At 43.7% G+C, this 21122-nt stretch overlaps 2 protein-coding genes across 9 annotated transcripts in view; one reads left to right on the forward strand and one right to left on the reverse strand.

Annotated features, from left to right (window-relative positions):
* SIAE (sialic acid acetylesterase) overlaps positions 1-21122 on the forward strand; it is a 112361-nt gene that overhangs the window by 34522 nt on the left and 56717 nt on the right. For 6 of the 8 annotated variants that reach the window (XR_015241243.1, XR_015241241.1, XR_015241244.1 and 3 more), the window contains 4 exons: positions 1031-1185; positions 2188-2377; positions 3730-4385; positions 11474-12279. Coding sequence is in view for 1 of the 8 variants with exons in the window: in XM_025928630.2 (XP_025784415.1) it covers positions 1031-1185; positions 2188-2377; positions 3730-3981 (597 nt within the window). In the remaining 7 variants the exon portion in view is untranslated. Of the gene's footprint in view, positions 1-1030; positions 1186-2187; positions 2378-3729; positions 7192-11473; positions 12280-21122 lie in introns of those variants that run through there. The other 2 variants (XR_015241242.1, XM_025928630.2) reach the window with 2 other exon arrangements.
* TBRG1 (transforming growth factor beta regulator 1) lies at positions 8125-19460 on the reverse strand. The gene is given in 10 exon segments (XM_025928165.2): positions 8125-8452; positions 9131-9161; positions 9163-9274; positions 9635-9745; positions 10006-10103; positions 15284-15430; positions 15725-15861; positions 16444-16676; positions 17323-17393; positions 19086-19460. Coding segments are annotated over 10 exon segments (1236 nt in total). The 5' UTR covers positions 19236-19460; the 3' UTR covers positions 8125-8306.

A 21122-nucleotide genomic window follows, 5' to 3' on the forward strand; every position in this document is an offset into this window, starting at 1 on the left:
TAAGTTTATTTATTTTGAGAGACAGAGCAAGCAGGGGAGGGGCAGAGAGAGAGGGAGAGAGAGAGAATCCCTAGCAGGCTCTCTACTGTCAGCATGGAGCCCGAAGTGGGGCTTAAACTCACGAACCGTGAACTCATGACCTGAGCTGAAATCGAGAGTCAGATGCTTAACCGAGTGAGCCAGTCAGGTGCCCCTATACTCGTTTTCTTAGTGGGAGAAACCACAAAACCATATGGAAAGAGGCTGTGGATATAGGAAAATGTGAAGAATTGGGGTCTTTGATGCAATTTACCACATGTTCTTGGCAGATTCCTCTCTGCTTCCCTACAGCACTTGACCATGTTAAATACAGATGTATCAGTTACCTGTTGCTTTGTAACAAACTTCCCCCAAACTTAGTGGTTGTAAAACATCAGCCATTGTATTTGCTCATGATGCTCATGATTCCATGTGTCAGCCAGGCAGAGCTCAACTGGGATAGTTCATCTCTGCTCTAGGAGATGCCAGCCAGTCTTGCTCATGTGGCTTTAATTTGAACTGGAGCCTCTAGCGTTCACATGACTGGCCTTTTGGCTGGGACTGCTGGGACAATAACCCCTTTCTCCCCTAAGGGTCTTCCTGTTTCCAGGGTCCCCTTCTCCATGTAATTTCTCCAGCAGGGTAGCTGACTCTTTTTACATGGCCATCTCCAAGTTCCAAGAGAATGAAACCAGAAGCCAAGGGCCATTGAGGCAATGACTCAGAAGCTGCACATCACTTCCCCTGCATCCTGTTGGTCAGAGAAAATCACAGGCTTCTCCCAGATTCAGTAAGAGGAGAAATCGACTCCACCTCTTGATGAGAGCAGGGCACAGATACGATGTGTGGGGTGAGGGGAATTGAGCCACAACAGTAAGACACTCAGTAAATACTTGTTGAATGGTATTTGAACAGATTAATGAAGCAGAAGCAGGGTCTATATATGAAAAAAAGACTCTGGTGTAGGACTCTGATGCAGTAAAATTCTGATGCAACATTCTCTACTTTCCAGTTATCTTCATATTTGTCTGCAACCTCAGATGATAAATTTCCCCAGATCCGTTGGCATCAAACAGCAGACTTTGGCTATGTCCCCAACGTGAGGATGCCCAACACTTTCATGGCAGTAGCAATGGATCTCTGTGATAGGACGTCCCCTTATGGCAGGTATGGGTGCTTCTTGGGCTTTGCTTGAACAATAATCTATGTTCTTTGTCTGTGGCCTTCATTCTGATGTTCACTTGTGAGGGGCAGAGAGTGGGTGTTATGAGGATTGGACCTTCGGAGCCTTATCTATCATTTACACTGGGGATGTGCTGCAGTAACTCAACATCTCAGCGCCCTGATGAGACAACATTTTATTTCCTGTTCACAATACATGTCCAAAGAAGGTCAACAGAGAGGCTTTGCTCGTTATAGTCATTCACAGATGTAGAGTGATGGAGGTTCCAAGTTGATCTGGGCTCCTGGTCACCTTAAAGTCTCACACTGGCAATGAAAGTAACGCATGTTACTTCTACTCACGTTGCATTGGCTCAGAGCAGGTAATATGGCCATGCCTGGCTTCAGCGAGAGCAGGCACGGAATTCTTCCATCAACTCAGAGGAGGAATAAAGGGATATCTGTGAACGGCTCCAATGACTACCACACGCTTGCTGTGGGATACAAGGGGATTTGAAATATGAAATGGGGCCCACACAGTGTCTGGTTTATAGTGAGAACTTAAATGAATATTTATTTTTGGACCAATGAATATTTATTGATTGTCCTATCTGAACCTGGAGGGTTTTATTCATTGAACATGTGAACACCTGATTCAGATGAAACGCAGGACTGCCAGTGGTTGGAGTAAGTTTAAGTTAGCTCTCCTAGGTTAGTTCCAGTGCCTTTCCTCTGTCACTCAGGGACCTGTATTTCTTCCTTCCAAGTCATCTGCTATTTCAAGGTTTCTAACCCATAGGATGCCCGGAGCCCCATTATGGTTACTGTTCACCATGTCTCTTAAGCTGACGAGCCATTGACCTGTTAGATTCAGTCAACTTTGTTCTTACCTTCCTAAAGGGTGCTTTGTATAATCCTTCCCCACCCCTTCCCCCCCTCCCCCCCGTTTTTAAATGTGGCTATTGTTCAGTGAAAACCCAAAGTTCTCTGCCTGTTCTTTATCCGTAGCATCCACCCTCGAGATAAACAGACTGTGGCCTACAGGCTGCACCTGGGGGCCCGGGCTGTGGCCTATGGTGAGAAACTGATCTTTCAAGGACCACTGCCTGAGAAGATGGAACTCCTGGCTGACAGGGGGCTGCTAAACCTCACATATTCACAGCAAATCCAGGTGAAGAAGCAGGACAAAATATTTGAGGTGAGAATAGCCAGAACTTAATAGGGGTTCATCCTGGGTTGGGAGTCAGGATTTCTCCACACTGAGGCCCATCATCTCTTTAATTGTAACATTTCTGTGAAGGGGATCTTGGTTTTTGGCGGGGCTGAGTTTATCTCAGAGGGGTGACTAAGTAGCTATTAATTCTTTAACTTAGGGGCAATTTTGATAGGACAATCAAGGGAAGGAAAATGAATCTACATTAAAATATTCCTTTTGTTTTTTCGCTCCCAGAGCATCCATCTTTGCTCTGGCAAGGGCCTGCAGCTTTATTTGTAGGTTACCTTTGGAAGATTCCTTATTCCAGAGTGTTTCTCTCATCTTGGATGTCTTTTTATGTCACACTATCGCAAATTCTGATAGTCTTTTGAGTTTAGTGTTTCCTTTGAGAGGCTTAGCTTGGGAATTTGTAGCTCATTGTAAATTAATGTAATGAAACTACTTTCTTCTAGCACGTAGCGAGGATCATTCCACTGTGGAACTAGGGCTAATAATTAAAGAGCTTATGTAGTCTTTCTTCCCTAGTTGGGGGTGGGGGTGAGGCATTCCTATTGGAACATGCAAATGAGCTTCTTTGGGAACCAGGAGGCCATTAGGCTGGTTGGAGGGGGTTGCTGTATGAAAAGAGGGCACTGGAGGGAATGAAAGAATATTAAAGACAGACTTTAATTACACGGGTTTATCCTTGCTCCTCCTCTAGAGTCCTAACTACAACATTCACAGGCCTCAGGGCAGCGCTTGCCCCACTGAGCTTCTTTGGACACTGGGTTTTAGGTAGTTCTAGCTCCCCAGACGTCTGCGTTCTGACTTCAGTTCTCCCATGGCAGAACGGCCTGTCACCTGGACCCAGAATCATAGTGGGGAGCAGGACAGAATTTAACCTGGGGTACTGAAAACTTCATGTCCCGTTCCTTGGATTGCTTTCTGGTTTGAGAAAGGCTCTCTGTCCAAGGTTCCTTTGTGCCCCTTGTTTGTCGTCCCCGGCCCCTTCGGGAGTGCTGGAGTTGTAGCAGCAGCTGGACTGCCCCGCTCCCTCACTTCCTGCCTGCTATGCTGTCTGGTCGGAAGGCTCACAGCAAGGAGGTTCAGGGGAGCCCTCTCTAAATGCTCTATGTGATTATGTTTCCTTGTCTCCCTCAGTAATTTAATATTTTTTTAAAAATTGATTTATTTTGTTACAGGAACATTCATTATCACACCAACCTGGGTTTGGGTTTGTTCTGGTTATTGTAGGAAATGGATCCTGGGCCAAGAGTGGCTCCTTCTGTCCCTTGTGGTCTCTTGGAGTATCCTAACTGACCTAACTGTTCCCATTTTTCTGATTCTCTTACTAGATCTCATGTTGCAGTGACCGTCAGTGCAAGTGGCTCCCAGCTCCCATGGGCACTTTCTCAGCCCAGACCCTGGCCCTGAATGTCAGTTCTTGTCACGGCACTCCGGCTGCTGTTCGCTATGCCTGGACCACGTGGCCTTGTGAATATAAGCGGTGCCCCCTGTACCACCCCAGCAGCACCCTGCCGGCTCCTCCCTTCATCGCTTTCATGACAGACCAGATCCCTGGAGATCTCAGCAAGCTTGCTAAATGATTTAGCGGCATTGCGATCATTACCTTGGACATAAGTGTGCGTCCTTTCGATGTGGGCATTTAGCTGTTGAAGTGATGACAGCTATAGCTTTTAAAGGCAACTAATAGAAAAGCCACATTGGACAGCTCCCAGCTAGCACATGGCTGTGTCCGTGTTCTGAACAGGCGATGAGCAGCGCTGGCAGGCTAATGAGATGCTTGCCTCTTGTCCCCTAGTCAGCCTAGGTGTCTTGCCAGACTAATTCCCAACTACAAATGGAACTTCAGTGTCCTTCACTTCCCTGTGGAGAGTGCAGTGTCTAACACTTTTGTCTACTTATATCCAGAACTGTGGAAACTCGTGGCTGGAAAGGGTTTGAAGGCCATGTGGGCCAGCTCCTATTTATGTCTTCTTTACAAAATCTGGTAAGTGGTTACTGAATCTCTGTATAAAGTTTCTAAACTTCCCAACAGTTTTTTCTTATGTGGAGATGAACTCTTTCTAGGCCTGTTTGTGTTCTGCCTTAAGCCAAAGCCAGTTCTGTTCCTTTCAGTCTAATAACAATAACGTGAATGTTTGAAACCAACAGGAACTGTGTGCGTGCATCTGGGGAGATGCGAAGGGGCTGCTTTAAGGAATGAGGAGAAAGGGTGAGGTGGCGGCGGCCCAGGAAGGCACTCAGGCAGTCAGTGACGGGTGGGGGAAACACGGGCTCAGGAAAACATGGCAGTAGAGGTCACGGACAGGCAAACAGGTTAAATACAAATCTCAGGCTTTCTAAGGTAAGAGGTTTACCTCTAAAAAGGATAACCCAGATGGAAGAAAAAAGAGGCTGAAAATAAAGCTACACAATAAGCATTTAGAAAAATAATCCAGATGGGACAAATGTGAAAGTGGGCTTCTGTGACTGTTAAGAATCCTAATGCAAAAAGCAAAAAACCAAAAAACATAGCACTACTGCTTATTGGTTGATTAAAAACAGCTAAGGGCACTTGGTAATTGTGTCCTCTATTAGAATTTGGAAATAAAAGTATAATCATTAGTGACGTGTAAACATTTATAGCCCACCAAAACTGGGTTAGGAACAGTAAATGTGCTTTGAAGCATGAGGAAGGAGGAAGATTTATTTGAGTAGCTTCCACTCCCTTAATGGGAAAAATAAGAACTAGAGTAATAAGCACCTGACCCCAAGGGGTCCTGGTGTAGCGCTGAACAGCAGGAATAGCTGTCAGTGTCAGGATTTATTTTAGTAAGAAAACAAAACAACTATGCAGTATACAAAGAACTTTGGCTCCTCTGAGGACTTCCTAGTGTACAATTAACTCCTAACACCCATACTTTGACCTCATATGCCTCTGGCCTAAGGGGAACCAGGGACCTGGGAACAGACTCCTGAGAAATAAATCTCCGGGTCCACCCCTCCCCTGTGCCAACACACATTCACTCATGGGCTGTCCTAACTTGTAGGCAGCTGGACATGGTCAGGAACCCCATACCCAGGCTCCTTTCCTAGTGCACACAGTGGGAGATACTAGGTTTAGGTAGTGGATATACTAATGAAAAGTCATGTGAAACTTAAAAATTTTTTTTAATGTTCATTTATTTTTGAGAGACAGAGACAGCGCGAGCAGGGGAGAGGCAGAGAGAGGGGGAGACACAGAATCTGAAGCAGGCTCCAGGCTCTGAGCTGTCAGCACAGAGCCTGATGTGGGGCTCGAACTCACGAACTGCGAGATCATGACCTTGTGGGGCTCGAACTCACGAACTGCGAGATCATAACCTGAGCCGAAGTCGGACACCAGACCGACTAAGCCACCCAGGCACCCTGTGAAACTTTATTTTTAATGGCTGAATGCTTTTAAACATTCTGTGGAAATTCAGTTAATTTCCCAAGTGAAAATAACTTTTTAGTATTTGTAAAATGAAATTTATAACTATTGTAGATTTGGACACAAACAAAAAGAAGAAACAAGTAAAAATCACCCCAAAATCCACCATTTGGCAAAAAACATTTAATATTTTGGTAAACATTCAGTTGATTTGCTTGGGTTATATTTTATACACTACATGTCATACTATTTTGTAATCTGTTTTTGGCTTATTCTAGTAAAATAATTTTCCTATGTAAATTGAATATAGTGTTTTAGTTTGTGGGAGCCCCATACTTTATTTAACCAATTTTTCCATTAGTGGACACAGATTTTTTTTTTTCCAATTTTTCCGTTAAAACGAATACAGTGATGAATGTTACATGCAAACATCATACTGTACTTTCTTCCTTAGGATCCTTAATGTGAAATAACAATTTTAAGGATTAAACATGTTTAAAAGTTTGATACCTGCAGCTTAACTCTCCTGAAGGGTCCAACAGTTTACATTCGCACCAAGGCACAGTGCCATTTACGCTCTCCCACTGACACTGGATAGTGTCAGATTTCACTCTCTTAACCAATAGATGAAAAGACGTTTTGAGTATACTGGGGTGGAGGGAGGCTCGTTTTTTTTTTTTTTAAAGAGTTTTTTTTTAACGTTTATTTATTTTTGAGACAGAGAGAGACAGCATGAACGGGGGAGGGGCAGAGAGAAAGGGAGACACAGAATCGGAAGCAGGCTCCAGGCTCTGAGCCATCAGCCCATAGCCCGACATGGGGCTCGAACTCACGGACTGTGAGATCGTGACCTGAGCTGAAGTGGGGCGCTCAACCGACTGAGCCACCCAGGCGCCCCGAGGCTCAAGTTTTTAAAAAGGATGATCTGTAGTAAAACATTTTACCTTTATTCCATGTACTCCCTTCATGTGTGTACATGTGATTTTTATATAAATACATATATATATTCTACAGTTGAAACCCAAATTTCAATTTTTGACATGTGATGCATTCTATTAAGTTATAATTGTTTTATTTAATTTTAACAGGCGTAGGTCTTACCTCCCTAAGTTTAGGGACAACTGATGGGTTGAGATCTGTACTTTGAAAATTACTCTTCTAGGAAAGCTACAAAGTAAATACTCTTATTAAAGCAAGCAGCGCAATAACTTAAAAAGATCTTAAATAATCTTTCTTAAAATGAGGTTCTCTTGTATGTGTTTTACTCAGAATGTAATACAATGGAAAGATATTTGCTCTATGGTAAAAGCAGCATATATCATTTCTGTAGGAGTGCACATATGTCCAGCCAACGTGTGCAGTGAAGAAAGAAAAACATTAAAGCATGAACAGCTTTGAGTAATCCCCCTTTTATCCCAGGTTTGGTGTTATCCTAATTTTATTTTTTTGTACTGTAAAAGCTGCACAAACTTATAGAGACCAGAGTTAAGAGCCATACAATTACTAGCAGTTAACTTTCGTTTCTGATACTTCTGCTGCCCATCTGTTCCTAGGAAACAAACCCCTTCGTGTTGTCCCTGGTCAGCAGCTACGAACTGCAGCACAGTGACAACTGACACTCCTTCCCCGTTCTCCTTCTGGGGTCCTTCTGTTGCTTCCTTCCAGCTGTCCCGGTCCCTGGTTGGACGGACAGCAGGGCCTCCCATGCGGTACTGCTGGGGTCCAGACGGGGTGACGCGGTAAACCTGTACCTTAGTGGCACGGGCAGGGTCCAACACATTCGGTTGCACAAAATACGGAGTCAAGTTATTACAGAGCTAGTGAAGTGACTGGGTGAGCCTGTGAGGGAGGGTGGGAGCGCCCCTGCCCTCCCGGCATGTTGTATCTGTGCCATCATGTGGATTCAACGTATTCAGCTACAAGCACATTCCCGGGTAAGGAACGGCAAAGAGCCGGTAGGAAGGATTACAGAGGACTTTTGGTTTCCCTTGAAGGATATGAAGTGTGAAGAAAAAGATGAACGGCGTGCCTTGGGCCAGCCTCTCTGGCTTGGGGAGAAGCAGACTGGACTGTGATTGTCCAGACATGGAAATGAAGCAGCTGCTGGGGTAGCAGGGGCTGGGCCTTCATTCCTGGAGCTAGGATCAGAATCCAGGTGGAAGGCTGGGACTCCTTCCACCTCTCCCTCCTGAGTCTGCAGCCTGTTCTCATTCCGGCTTATAGAACACTTAGGTTTGCTCTACCACTTCGGGCAGAGCTAAGCAAAAAAGAAAGAAAAAAAAAAAAAAAAAAAAAGAAAGAAAAAAAATCCTGATCACAATGAGATGAAAATAAGCAGATTTGTAAAGAGAAATTTATTGCTAAAAATAAAGCAGCTGCAGTTTTTCCAAGGGAACACTGTCACCACAGGAACCTCTGTAACAAAATGTGTATCTCCTTCATTCCTGAACTGCTGCCTTCTTCCATATTCTAAGTTTTACTTTAAGTTAAATGATGTGGCATCTGACCCCTTCCTGATCAATCTGAAGACTGAGTTGGGCTACACTGGGACAGAGACTTCAGGTGCTGTAGATGAGTGTCTACCAGGGGTTCATGCGTCAGGAACATGGGTTGATAAGAAGACACGAAGGCCGTGGGCTGAAGCTCTGGAAGGTCCAAGGATCCTGGAGAAGAAAATTCCTTCAGTTCCATTGCTGCCTGGGAGTCTCAAGGGACTGATCCCACACGTGAATGTCCTTTCAGTACCTAACACTCTTGCCCGTCAGCCTAATTTTGCCCTTGCTTGGTAAGATAGGACAGAAATTGACTTTTACAACAAAGAAAACTGTGGCCAAAATAGATTGTTTTGTCTAGGGTTATATAGTATACAGACAAAAAGTGAAGATTTTAATTCTATGATTTCTAGTCCAGAGCTCTGCCTATGTGACCCAACGCCAGATCCCCTGAGAGCTCCACCCATCTGTGGGAGGGAACCCACCCAACACAGGCAGGACCAAGGCCATCATCTGCTCCCCTTCACTTCACATGAAATTCTTGTCCTGAGCAGTCAACTTTCCCCTGCAGTTCCGCTTGGGTCTGTTTTAGGTGGGAAAACGAGAAAGCCTGGTTTCCCTGTGGGCCCTGCCTCACTGTGACGGCAGCCGCTCCCTGTCACCCCTGCAAGTGCTGCTGGAGAGCCCTGCAGGGCGGCCCATCCTCATACTTGGGAGTCTCCGTGGTCCCGGCAGCGTAAGTTTCTATCACTTACTGCCCAGCTCTCTGGAGTACTCCGCTACCCATGAGGAGCAGACAGCAGTCTAAAAATAGTCAATTTTCAAACCGGGAAGGGAAAACTAAGCTACCTTGCAGAATGGGATCAGTACGATCTTCATCACAGGGCCTGTCTCTGAAAGGCTTCAAAGCTTATACTTGCATCATCCTCTGGCGGTCCCTGGGGCGGCTGCCCATCTCCAGGTTTCCATATATCAAACTTCACCCACTGGTAACTGCAGGATCAAAGGGCATCGTTATCAAGAGCTGTCTGTTAGCCACAATAACCCATTCTTACTTCCAAAGAGATCAGGTATGTTTTTTCTGTAATCTTTCCCATATGTATCTAAGAATCACATTAATGAAAACACTAAGAGAAGATAGGCGCATTTAGTGACACATTATCCTGCAGGATTTCCCAACCCTTTTGCTGTCATGGTACACACAGAAAATGATAATTCTAGTACAGTGGGGTACTGCCTTCTGCCCCTTGTCCAGAGGGCTAGGAGGACCAATACTGAGGCACACAAAGGAGCAAGCCTGCTTTGAAGACAGAAGCAGAACACAGCGTAACAACGAGCAAAGCAGTAACTTACTTGATACATTTTCGAGCTCCTGGACAACTCTGGATCAAGTTGTGAATAGTTGGGTGAGAAAACCCAAAAAAGTCAGCTCCAGATGGAAGCAGGTTGGGCATTAGTTTCCCCCTAAATAGGAGAGGGAGGATGGTAGTTTCAAAGTTTAGAGGGAGATGAGAATGGCTTTAGGAATGGAATGGGGGTGTGAATGCAGAGAACAAACTTTCTTGACTTGGATACTCTGGAGAAATCCATTGGATTTCTGGTAAAAAATCTAAACAATGCAGGATACTTTTCTATAAAATTAGGGATCTCCATACATTAAAAGCAAGGAAAATCTCATTGTACCACAAGTGACCTATTTAGATGGTCTTCAAGCTTCAACTTACATAGTAATACTTATGGTCTTGAGCAGTTCTGCATGACAGGCATCTGCAGAAGAGGTGACAATGGCATTCTGGGGGTCATCTTCGGGAACAATTTCAAACTGAGAAAGATAAAGGAGCAATGAGATCAACTTTGAAAGAGGGGACAGTAGAGAGAAAGCCACACTACTTCTATAACTATTTCTTCACTCTTGCACTTGAAGCTGATGTATATGATATTAGAAGGTGGGTCCAATTTCCTAGAGTGCCGTTACAAATTCAAACAAATCCAAGAAAACACAGAGAGTCCTTTAACTGTTTCAGTTCTAAACACCTTGTGACTGCTCTCCACAAGTCCACACTTAATTTGTTACACACCTTTCCTATCCACTTATTTACATCTATAAGTACAAATACAAATGGTACTTTAAAAATACATGAACAATAGGGGGCGCCTGGGTGGCTCAGTCGGTTAAGCGTCCAACTTTAGCTCAGGTTATGATCTCATGGTCCGTGGGTTTGAGCCCCGCATCAGGCCCTGTGCTGACAGCTCAGAACCTGGCGCCTGCTTAAGATTCTGTGTCTCCCTCTCTCTCTGCCCCTTCCCTGCTCATGCTTTCTCTCTCTCAAAAATGAATAAAAAATTTTTAGCAAAATTAAAAGAAAAAATAACATGAACAATATACAAATTATGGAAAGAGTTTAAACGTTCATCAACTGATGAACGGATAAAGATGTGGTTTATATATAAAATGGAATACTACTTGACAATGAGAAACAATGCAATCCTGCCATTTGCAGCAATGTGGATGGAACTGGAAAGTATTATGCTGAGTGAAATAAGCCAGTCAGAGAAAGACAGATATCATGTTTTCACTCGTATGTAGATCTTGAGAAAATTAACAGAAGACCATAGAGGAAGGGAAGGGGGGGAAATAGTTACAAACAGAGAGGGAGGGAGGCAAACCATAAGACTCTCAAATACAGAGAAAAGTCTGAGGGTGGATGGGGGGGTGGGGGAGAAGGGAAAACGGGTGATGGGCATTGAGGAGGGCACTTGTTGGGATGAGCACTGGGTGTTGTACGTAAGCAATGAACCACGGGAATCTACCCCCAAAACCAAGAACACACTTTACACACTGTATGTTAGTCATTTTGATAGTAAATTATATTTAAAAAATAAACAAAAATACATGAGATCAAATAAGATAATTTAATCTTATATTTACTTTATAATATCTAGGAGGAATAAGGCCATTCTGACTCCAAGCCCCATTTTTTAAATTGCAAAATATCTTGACTATATACATAAAAAATAACCCTCAACTCGAAATTCTACTAATACTGAAGAATTTTTGCCAAGAAAGTATTTTTGTAATAAATACTATCTAGCCAACTTAATTCCTTGACCAGTTTTCTCTAAGTTCAATGAATTTTTGCATAGAAAATACTTAGCCAATTAAATTCCCTGACTAGTGTTCTTTTCATAAAGTTCAGTTAAACAGTATCCATTTTTCCAAAGAAGACCTAAGATGGCCAACAGACGCAAGAAAAGATGCTCAATATCACTCATCATCAGGGAAATACAAATCAAAACTACAGTGAGCTATCACCTCACATCTGTAAGAATGGCCAAATTTAACAACACAGGAAACAACAGGTGTTGGTGAGGATGTGGAGAAAGGGAAACCTTAACACTGCTGGTGGGAATGCACACTGATGCAGCCACTCTGGAAAACGGTATGGAGGTTCCTCAAAAAATTAAAAATAGAACTACCCTACAACCCAGCAATTGCACTACTAGGTATTTATCCAAAGGATACAAAAATACTGAAGAGGCACATGCACCCCGATGCTTCGGGAAAGAGCCAAATGTCGTCCATTGGCTGATGAATGGATAAAAAAGATGTGGTAGATACACACCATGGAATACTACTCAGCCATCGAAAGAATGCAATCTTGCCATTTGCAACACGGAGCTACAGTGTATTTTGCTAAGCGAAGTAAGTCCATCAGAGAAAGACAAATACCATATGATTTCACTAATGTGTGGAATTTAAGAAACAAAACAGATGAACATAGGGGAAAGAAAAAGCGGCAAACCATAAAACAGACTCTTAATTCTAGAAAATTGAGGGTTGCTAGAGGGAACATGGGTGGGAGATGGGTTAAATGCAGGATGGGTATTTAGGAGGGCACTTATATGCATGTGATGGAATCACTAAATTCTACTCCTGAAACCAATAGTACACTGTGTGTTAGCTAACTAGAATTTAAATAAAAACTTAAAAACCAAAACAGTATCCCGTTTTTCAATGTACCTTAATAAAATTATCCCAAACAGGATTTACTTATTTTCTGTATACTTTCAAAGAATAATGTGATTAATCATTTTTTAGAATCCAAAATATACTTTACTGAGTATGGCTTCTCCTGCTGTTAGTTTTCTTCTGCAGTTATTACTTCAATTTTACTGTATCAAATTTTAGAGCTCTTTTATTTTTGTCAATAATAATTATCTTGTAGTTTTAGTCAGTGGTTTTGTTACTTCAACTAATGACATATGTTGCAAATTTAAGATACTGAGGGTTTATATTTATTTCTCAGCTAATTTATGGAAAAAACTGTGAGCAATTATCTTCAAATATTCCAGGACTGCTCTCTTTTTGGTACTGGTCATGTCAATTCCAATCTTTTTTTTTTTTTTTTTTTTAATTTAGTTTGAAAAAGAGATAGACAGTGAGTGGGGGAGGGGCAGACAGAGAGGGAGACAGAGAATCCCAAGCAGGCTCACTGTCCGCACAGAGCCTGATCTCACAAACCATGAGATCATGACCTGAGCTGAAATCGAGTCAGTCCCATGCTTAACTGACTGAGTTCCCCAGGCACCCCAAATTCCAATCTTTTATACTGTGTGCACACTATTCTATTTTGCACAAAGAGCAATTAAAAGGCCAAAATCTCATATTTTGGTCTCGCAGAGCTTTCCCTGTTAGTATGTGTAACTGTACTTCATTCCTTTAACTGCTACATAATATGACGTAACGTGGATAAATCTTAATTTTTAACCATTCTCCTCCTTATAGGCATTTCAGAGATTTCTAATTTCTTGCAATTACAAACAATACCATAGTGTAGATTGTTCCATGTAACTCTTTTGTTCACATTTGCACATCTCTCTAGGAAATACTTCAACACCTAGCAGTATCCTGGGTCAAAGGATACACATACCAAACTTGTTGATATTGCCAAGTTGCCTTCCACAAGACTGCAAGTTTTCACTCAAGCTAATGCTGACTTGTTTTCCTACACTCTGGCCAACACTCAATACTATCAATCTCTCTGCTGTCCGCCTATAAGCAAAATCGTTTTATCTCCATTTCTCTAATTGCTAATGAGGTCCGTTCTTACCAACCATCTGCACAGTTTCAACTGATACCTGTTGTATTTGATTGCTTTTTGTATTTGACCAGAGGAACACTTTATCTGGATATTAATCCACTGCTACATACTTTGTTCCTTTTTTTTGCTTGAGTTTTAACTTGGATTATGTATCTTTTGTTGTTCATTACGTTTTTAACAGTCCAATCTATTCTCTTTCATAGTGTCCACATTTCATGCCTCACTCAAGAAAAGCTTTCACCTCACTCTAAGATTATAAAAATATTCTTCCATATTTTCTTCTAAGATATAGTATGAAACATTCTATAAAGCTAAAGAAATTAAAGTTCATATTAGCATTTATAGACAAAGAGATGAAAAAGAATTGTCTACATACTTTTAGTATATACTAGAGATAACACTTGATGTTAGTTGGAAAAAAATTAAGGCTCACAATATACCTGCAAATAATGTCCAGAAGAATTAATTAGCTAAAAAACAAAGCAAAGCAAAACACCTAAAACCCACACAAACTCTTCTTTTCACAAATATTTTAGCAATTTGTCTTCAAGGAAATTAAGAACCAGTTTGTCAATATCCATGACAATTCTATTAGAATTTTTATTAGATTTGTACTGAATTTATAAATTTGTTATAAATAAATATGGTATACTACTACCATAGGAGTCTGTTATAGTACTTTATTTTTACTTTATTATTACTTTTAAAAATTTTTTTTTTTTGGGAGACAGACAGAGCATGAGCGGAGGAGGGGCAGAGAGAGAGGGAAGCACAGAATCCGAAGCAGGCTCCAGGCTCTGAGCTGTCAGCACAGAGCCCGACATGGGGCTCGAACCCACGAACCCTCAGACTGTGATCTGAGCCAAAGTCAGATGCTGAACTGACTGAGCTGCTCAGGCGCCCCGTTACAGTACTTTCTAAACAGAACTCCTGCATGGCCAGGTCATCTGAACACTCAGATGCATCTAACAGCACTCTAACCAGGAGAGGAGCGATGCAGTATTATCCACATGTGGCAGCAGGCTCTCAGCTTCTGCTTAGAGGTTCCCTTCCCTGTGTCTACTTCCTTCCACCTAACTTTCTAGTGATCTGTAACATCAGACAGAGAAGTCTGGAACTTTGAAACTGGTTTATTTTTTTCCCAATGACCAGAGGTGACGGGTGGGGAAAATGAACTCCCTTGCATCACAGCAGCGAGAAGGATGAACAAAAGTATTTGATAAGACTAAGGTTCGGGGCGCCTGGGTGGCTCAGTTGGTTGAGTGTCCAACTTCGGCTCAGGTCCTGATCTCATGGTTAATGAGTTCAAGGCCTGCGTTGGGCTCTGTGCTGACAACTCAGAGCCTGAAGCCTGTTTCGGATTCTGTGTCTCCCTCTTTCTCTGCCCCTCCCCGCTCACACTCTGTCTGTCTCAGAAATAAATAAACGTTAAAAAAAATTGTTTTAAAGACTAAGGTTCACATCTCCCAGGTCCTTAAGAGTGTATGCGACCAGAAACCAATATGCAGTTTCTTTGCTACCTCCATTTTTGTCCTACTTGAAATGGCAGAATATCAAATTAATCTTTCTTGTATATAGGCCTGCACTTCACAAATAAGCATGCTTGCTCAGCCTCCCACAGTCACCATAGCAACAGTACAAGGAGCAGGGTTCAAAGGGAAGGGCCTCAGTATGAGAGTCGGACAGATAGACTCAAATCCCAGCTCAAGCACTTATTAACAAAGGTTTGACTTGGGGCCAATCGCTTTTCTGCATCTTGGCATTACCCAAATGGTTATTATACAGCATGTACTGGGAGTGTCAGAACGGGTGATATCTAGTAAGTGGCTGTCACAGAGAAGGGTCTCAAAAAACAAAACAAAACAAAACAAAACCCAGTAGCTGTTAATCGAGTGGGTACCTGGGGTTGCATGCCACCATCCTTGATCTGACAGGTATACAGACACTTCTGGTCTGGGCACTTCATGCTGGCATATATCCGAGTACTGCAGTAGCCAACAGGGTAGATGGCACTCTCATCATGGAAGCCAGGTCGGTCGGTGATGATCTATAAAAAAGATTCCCCCACTCTGCGACTGAGGTCACTAGAGAATTCAGAAGTCCAGTGTACCGTGGTAGCCTTTAAAACCACTTTGGGGCCGCAAAGAGTGACTCGAATCACAGAGAGAAAGTGTGTCAGCTGCGCAGCAGACAAAACTGACCTGGTTTCCTAGGGACTGGAGATTTTCTGGGGTTGGTCTGGATCAGCAAGGGGCTGCTGCTGATGGGAACAGGGAGGGAAGGCTCAACCCCATTCCCATATTTCTGATTCTCCTCTCTATATATCGCTGGTCTCACTCACCTCCCCCAGGCTATATACTGTTAGACCCCCCAGTCCGATGGGGAACACAGGCCGTCCTGAGGGATCCAGGGCAATGGGCTGAACCAGCTTGCGAGCACCTCCCTCCATTTTCTTTTTCTTGGATGTTTTCTTCAGAACTGAAACGCAAATCTGGGGTCACCCACTTTAAGCCCCTCCCAATGCTGAGGGGAAGGGAAAAATTTACCCGTGAATGCTAAGAACAATACGCCAATCCTGGTTCTGTACACTCGCTGAATGGGCACATGGGACTTTTTCCCCAAAGCCCGGAGTATCTTTTTAACCCACCCACCTGGCAATGGCTAATTTTAGTATCAATGCTGAGGACCTAAAAGCCTTGCAGTTTTTTAAGGCCTCTTCATTTATCCGATCAGAAATTTCCCAAGCCATCCGTGTGCTCAAAAGGCCACCTAGCCCATTTCCCTGCCTCTAGGAAACACTGAACTGAAGGCAACCCAGAGAGTTGGGGGCGTGGGAGAAGGGGGAGGCCGTAGCCTGCTCCCTTCCATTTAACCAGGTCTGACTAGAATTCCTCCACCCAATGTGGCTCTAATACACTTTCTTTCCAAGGGCTATTAGGGCAGCTAAGGGACCAAATGAGGGTTTAAGTATATCTGTGGCCGTGTGTGTCTACCAGTTAGTACCAGGTCTTTGTCATTAGTCGCGGAGCCACCGGGACAACTATCGTCTCCCCAAGGTACCTTCCAGTTTGTTGTTCTCTTTGCCTTTTTCTTTTTTCTCCTTCTTGGATTTCTTCCCAAACGGTTCCTCAGCCCCAGCGCTGGGCCCAGAGATGGGCCCAGCTCCCTGTATGGCTCCCACAGAGCCGGCCACGCCGTAAGTTAGGGGCACACTGGAGCTGTGGGAAGGCGCTGCGGCCTGTACCTCGCTTTCAGTTAGAGCCTGAAGCTGGAGGAGCTTCTTTAGCAAATACCTGAGGTTGGGAAGGAAAGGGAGTGAGGTATGAACTTCTATTTTATCTCAATTCAGTATTTTACTTAAGTAGTGGAAAAGCCAGAATTATATAAAGATTATTACACTCATAAAAATAAGGTTCTTCTTGGACCCAGGGAATAAGAGGCTCCAGAGGACACTTCCTCAAGAAGCCAAAGATAAGGACTGTAGTTTATCTCTCTTGCATCTGGAGGGTTCCTCTACCTTGATGTTGAAAGGTATTATGCTTCTGGAGGGAACGTACCACGATCTCCTTAGGTATGAATTATACATACCCACTGTGCTTTGCACAGAATATAGTACATACTGAATAAATATCTGTGGAATGGGAGGTAGTTTCTTTTATCCCTTGTCTTTTGTAACTGGGCAGTTATAAGAAGATAGCTTATGAGATGTGGCAAGAGGGTTGTGTCAGAAAGGTGAATAGAGGTGCTGTCTCGTCACCACGGTCCAATGCGACTTGGGTAAATGGGAACCAAAACCGGAGGTTGTGAGTTTCTCTGCATTGATCAGAGCCAATGGGCTGTGTAATACATAAAAATTCCACTGGAGAAAAATCCCCAGAGCAGTAACACCATATCAATCACTGAAAATGGGATTCTGAACACAACACGAAGGCAGCTCACCGTCTTTCTTCTTTTGCTTTAAGAAATTTTTCCTCAAGGCGAGCAATTTCATCACAAATAGCAGCATTTTCCTTTAAGAAAAAATTTTTGGATATAATCACATATAGAGAATAAAAGATCAAAGTATTACGCTGGGAAGAGAAGCTATGTTTCAAACCAAGAAGTCTGTGTTGCTGGGTGAGAGGAACAAGTTAATCTACCCTGCAGACCAACTATTAAGAAAACCTATAGGTGAAGGTAGAGTCAAATTCCATTATGGGCAAGGTCATTACATAATTTATTGAAACTGGGGCACCTCAGAGTGAAAAAGGGGTGCTATTAATTATTATTCCAGAATAGTATGGTAGACTAGGATTGCCCTAGGCAAACCAAGATGCATGATCACCCTAGTTAGGGTAGACTTTGGCAGAGAAAAGGGCATCCTGCTGAAATCCATATAGGCTTCAATTTAAACCTTACAAATATGAGAAATGTCCATTCCCAAGTGCCTTGACTCTTGGGGAGATAACAAAACCAAGCTTTGCTAACCCCAAAACACCCATGCAATATGAACCTTAAAAGGACAACTGGACAAAATAAAATCAACTCTGGTATGCAAAATTCTTAAAACTTCATAATCTACTTATGTGTATTCAAGTATCATCTGACTCTCTGACTCAAGCTATTTCCCAAGCATCAGTTGTAAAGGAAATATTCTCATCTGGACATTCCTCAAGTGAGAGCTCAAAATTTGAATGTTCAAAGCGATATCCCTTTTCTTCACAAAGCCTATTTCAAGTACTTGAATGGAATCAACATCTTAAGAACATAGACTTTAGGGATATCCGACATGTAGAGCATAAAAGAAAATGAGTGGTCAATTAAGTATCAAGTCGTCTTAATTCTACTTTTTTCATGTCTCTCCAGTGCACACAGCCAGTGCTAAATAAATGCTTTTGGAATGAATGTTCTAATTTCCAAACCTTTCCTTATGCTTCTAAAAAAGCGGAGATGTGTGCAAACTTGTGGTAGAAAGAAGAGTTTAAGGTGGTGATTCAGACACGGAGGCACATTTGAAAAGTGAGGACTCCATTCCCTGTTTCCCAGCACTGAGGCAAGCTCGAGCAAGCCAGAATGCCAGAACACAAAGTTGTGGCTGGCAGGTCAGTTCACTTATTCAATGAATTCAGTGCCTCTACAATAAAAGAACAGCAGAAATATTTGAGAGACTAGAGAGGTTAGAGGGGGGCGGGGGTGGGGGGAATTATTGAAAGTTTTGTGAGCCTGTTTAGGGCAGAGGTCTGTTATGCGGATTTGGGGTGCTTGGGAAATAAGGCTGTGTAGTCGAAGTATTGAAGACACTAGGACCAGGAATCAGGGCTGGGACACAGCGCCCTTGCATAAGTCATCTCTTGGGGTTTCGGTGATGCCATTTTAAAAAACAGTGCCTAACTCTAGGGTTCTCTTGAGAATCAAACGCTTTTCCAAGAGTTTCGTGGTAAGAACGATGACTGAAACCGACTGGCACATCTTCCAGATGTCAAGCATTTTACTTTTCTCAATTAAATCTTCACGACTCTGAAAGGCAGTTAGCTCTCTTCAGGAAACAGAAGAGTACAGAAATTAGCTAAGGTGCCCAAGGACACAAGGCTAACGAGAAGTAACGTGTACTGCAAAAGCTAACACTACTGATTCGGCCACTCTGGGAGGGGAACGGTGTGGGGAAAGATCTCGCGAATTAGGAGTGTCGAGGCGGAGAAGGGCCGAGCGACACTCTGACTCACAAACACGGTGGCTTTGGCCGCTTTGCGCAGCCGCAGGTACTTGAGACGGTACTTCTCGTTCTGGCTCTTCTTCGGGAGCTTTTTCATCCTGGCCTTGCTGGACTGCAGCGGGGCCCGCGGCGAGGAGGCCGGGCCGCCCAGCAGGCTCATCGTCCGGCCCCGCTACGGGGCCTCCAGGGCGCGGCCGGCATCGGCTCCCAGGCCGAGGAGCGTCGGCTTCGTCTCGTCTGGGTTGCCGGAAGCCGGCTTCTTAGGAATCTACCCCTCCAGAACTTTCCCAAGGCGAAAGGCCGGGCCAAAAGTCCGGCAACCGACCTCGGCCACCGGGCCTCCCAGCACTTCCGCGTCTGCCTCGGAAGTAAGCCCCGCCCGGAAGTTACGTAACGGCGCCGGCCGCGAGTAACTTCCGGGGCCGTGAGCCTGGGGTGGTCTGGGATGTGCAGATCTGCGGTCTGGAGCAGGGAGGGGCGGGTGCCGGCGACCGAAGAGCAGACTCGGTGTTTCGCTGCTGTGTCCTTAGCTGAGGAGTATTACTGTGGAGCTAACGGCTAAAAGCCCCGAAATCTTGCCGGCGCGAATCTCCCACACGCACCCCCAGCCCACCGCGTTTCAGCTCCAGTTTTCCACACTCCCTAACGGGTCTTCCCGAAATGTGGGACGCACTTGAAAGCCTGTGCTGGGACTGCGGCTTTCCGGTATACAGCTCGCATAAAGGTTTCCCGAAAGCCTATGAGGCCGAGATTTAACTAGGATCTGGGACAACACTGGTGACTAGAAAAAAGGCTTCTGCCCCTTCAAGTTAGGCTCTAATAGGGAAGAGAAGAGTTTTAATAACGAGCTAGCACTAAGTAGGCACTCAGTAAATGTTTCCCTGATGAAACCAAAAGTATGTTTCTGGAGCTCTACCTATATTAACTTAGCGCTAACTTTGTAACCAAGGTCTATCTAAAATCCTCAAATAAGGAGGGTAGGCAATTTTTAGGAGGCAGTGCTGGTAAATGCTCAGGTCTGGAAGACAAAACGCTTGTATTTTTTTTTTTTTTTTTAAGTTTACTTTTGAGAGAGAGGCAGAGAGAAGGGAGAGAGAATCCCGAGCAGGCTCAGTCAGCACTGTCAGCACGGAGCCCGAAGTTGGGCTCCAATTCATGAACCGTGAGATCACGGCCTGAGCCAAAGTCAGGAGTTGGATGCTCAAAAGGCTTGTTGTATTCTTATTCCAGCAATGCCACTAACTAGCTGAATAAGCCTGTGTGTCACAGGTTTTTCCGTTGAAAACTGAATATACTATTTAGAATAAGGGAGGCTAGTGAGGGTTCTAAACTGGTGTAAAATATAATTACCGTTAGACAGTCAAAATGTGGACTTCTGGAGTTGTATATGGAAATTAAAGAAAGTATGTACATAGTTAAAACAAATTCAGTGAATTACTGGAGAAAAATGTAACACTAATGTGTGTAAGTAACAATCAGAGTTCAAAAAAAGGTTTCAAATTGATGACCCAGCTATTTCATTTCTGATTATTGTAAAAATAGTGACAGGGTCAAGACAAAATGGTTTTCACACAGAAGTCTATGAAAGTTCTTTCATATCCTTCCATAATGAAAGCTGCCCTTGTTGCATGTGGCTGAGTTTTCACAGAGCAACTCTTCAGGATGCCAGTGTGCTTTCACAGCCATACTCAAGGCAGCCATAATAGATACATTTTTGGAAACTGCCAGGAATATTTTCTGCCCACAAAATATCCACAATCAAATATCCACAATCATGTCTTTGCTAGTATAGGTTGGCTCTTGGAACCTGAGAAAAGATAATTGAGTGACAGGAAGAGATTTTTTTTTTTTTTTTTAAACCTATTTGCAGGGGCGCCTGCAAATAGGCGCTCGATAGGTTAAGCCTCTGACTTGGGCTCAGGTCATGGTCTCACCCTGCATCGTTGGAGCCCTGCATCCGGCTATGTGCTGACAGCTCAGAGTTTGGAGCCTACAGCCTGCTTCAGATTCTTTGTCTCCCTCTGTCTCTGCCCCTCCCCCGTTTACG

This window comes from Puma concolor, chromosome D1 (assembly GCF_028749965.1).
Source record: "Puma concolor isolate L17-30 chromosome D1, mPumCon1.1.hap2, whole genome shotgun sequence".
Classification (NCBI taxonomy): Eukaryota; Metazoa; Chordata; class Mammalia; order Carnivora; family Felidae; genus Puma; species Puma concolor.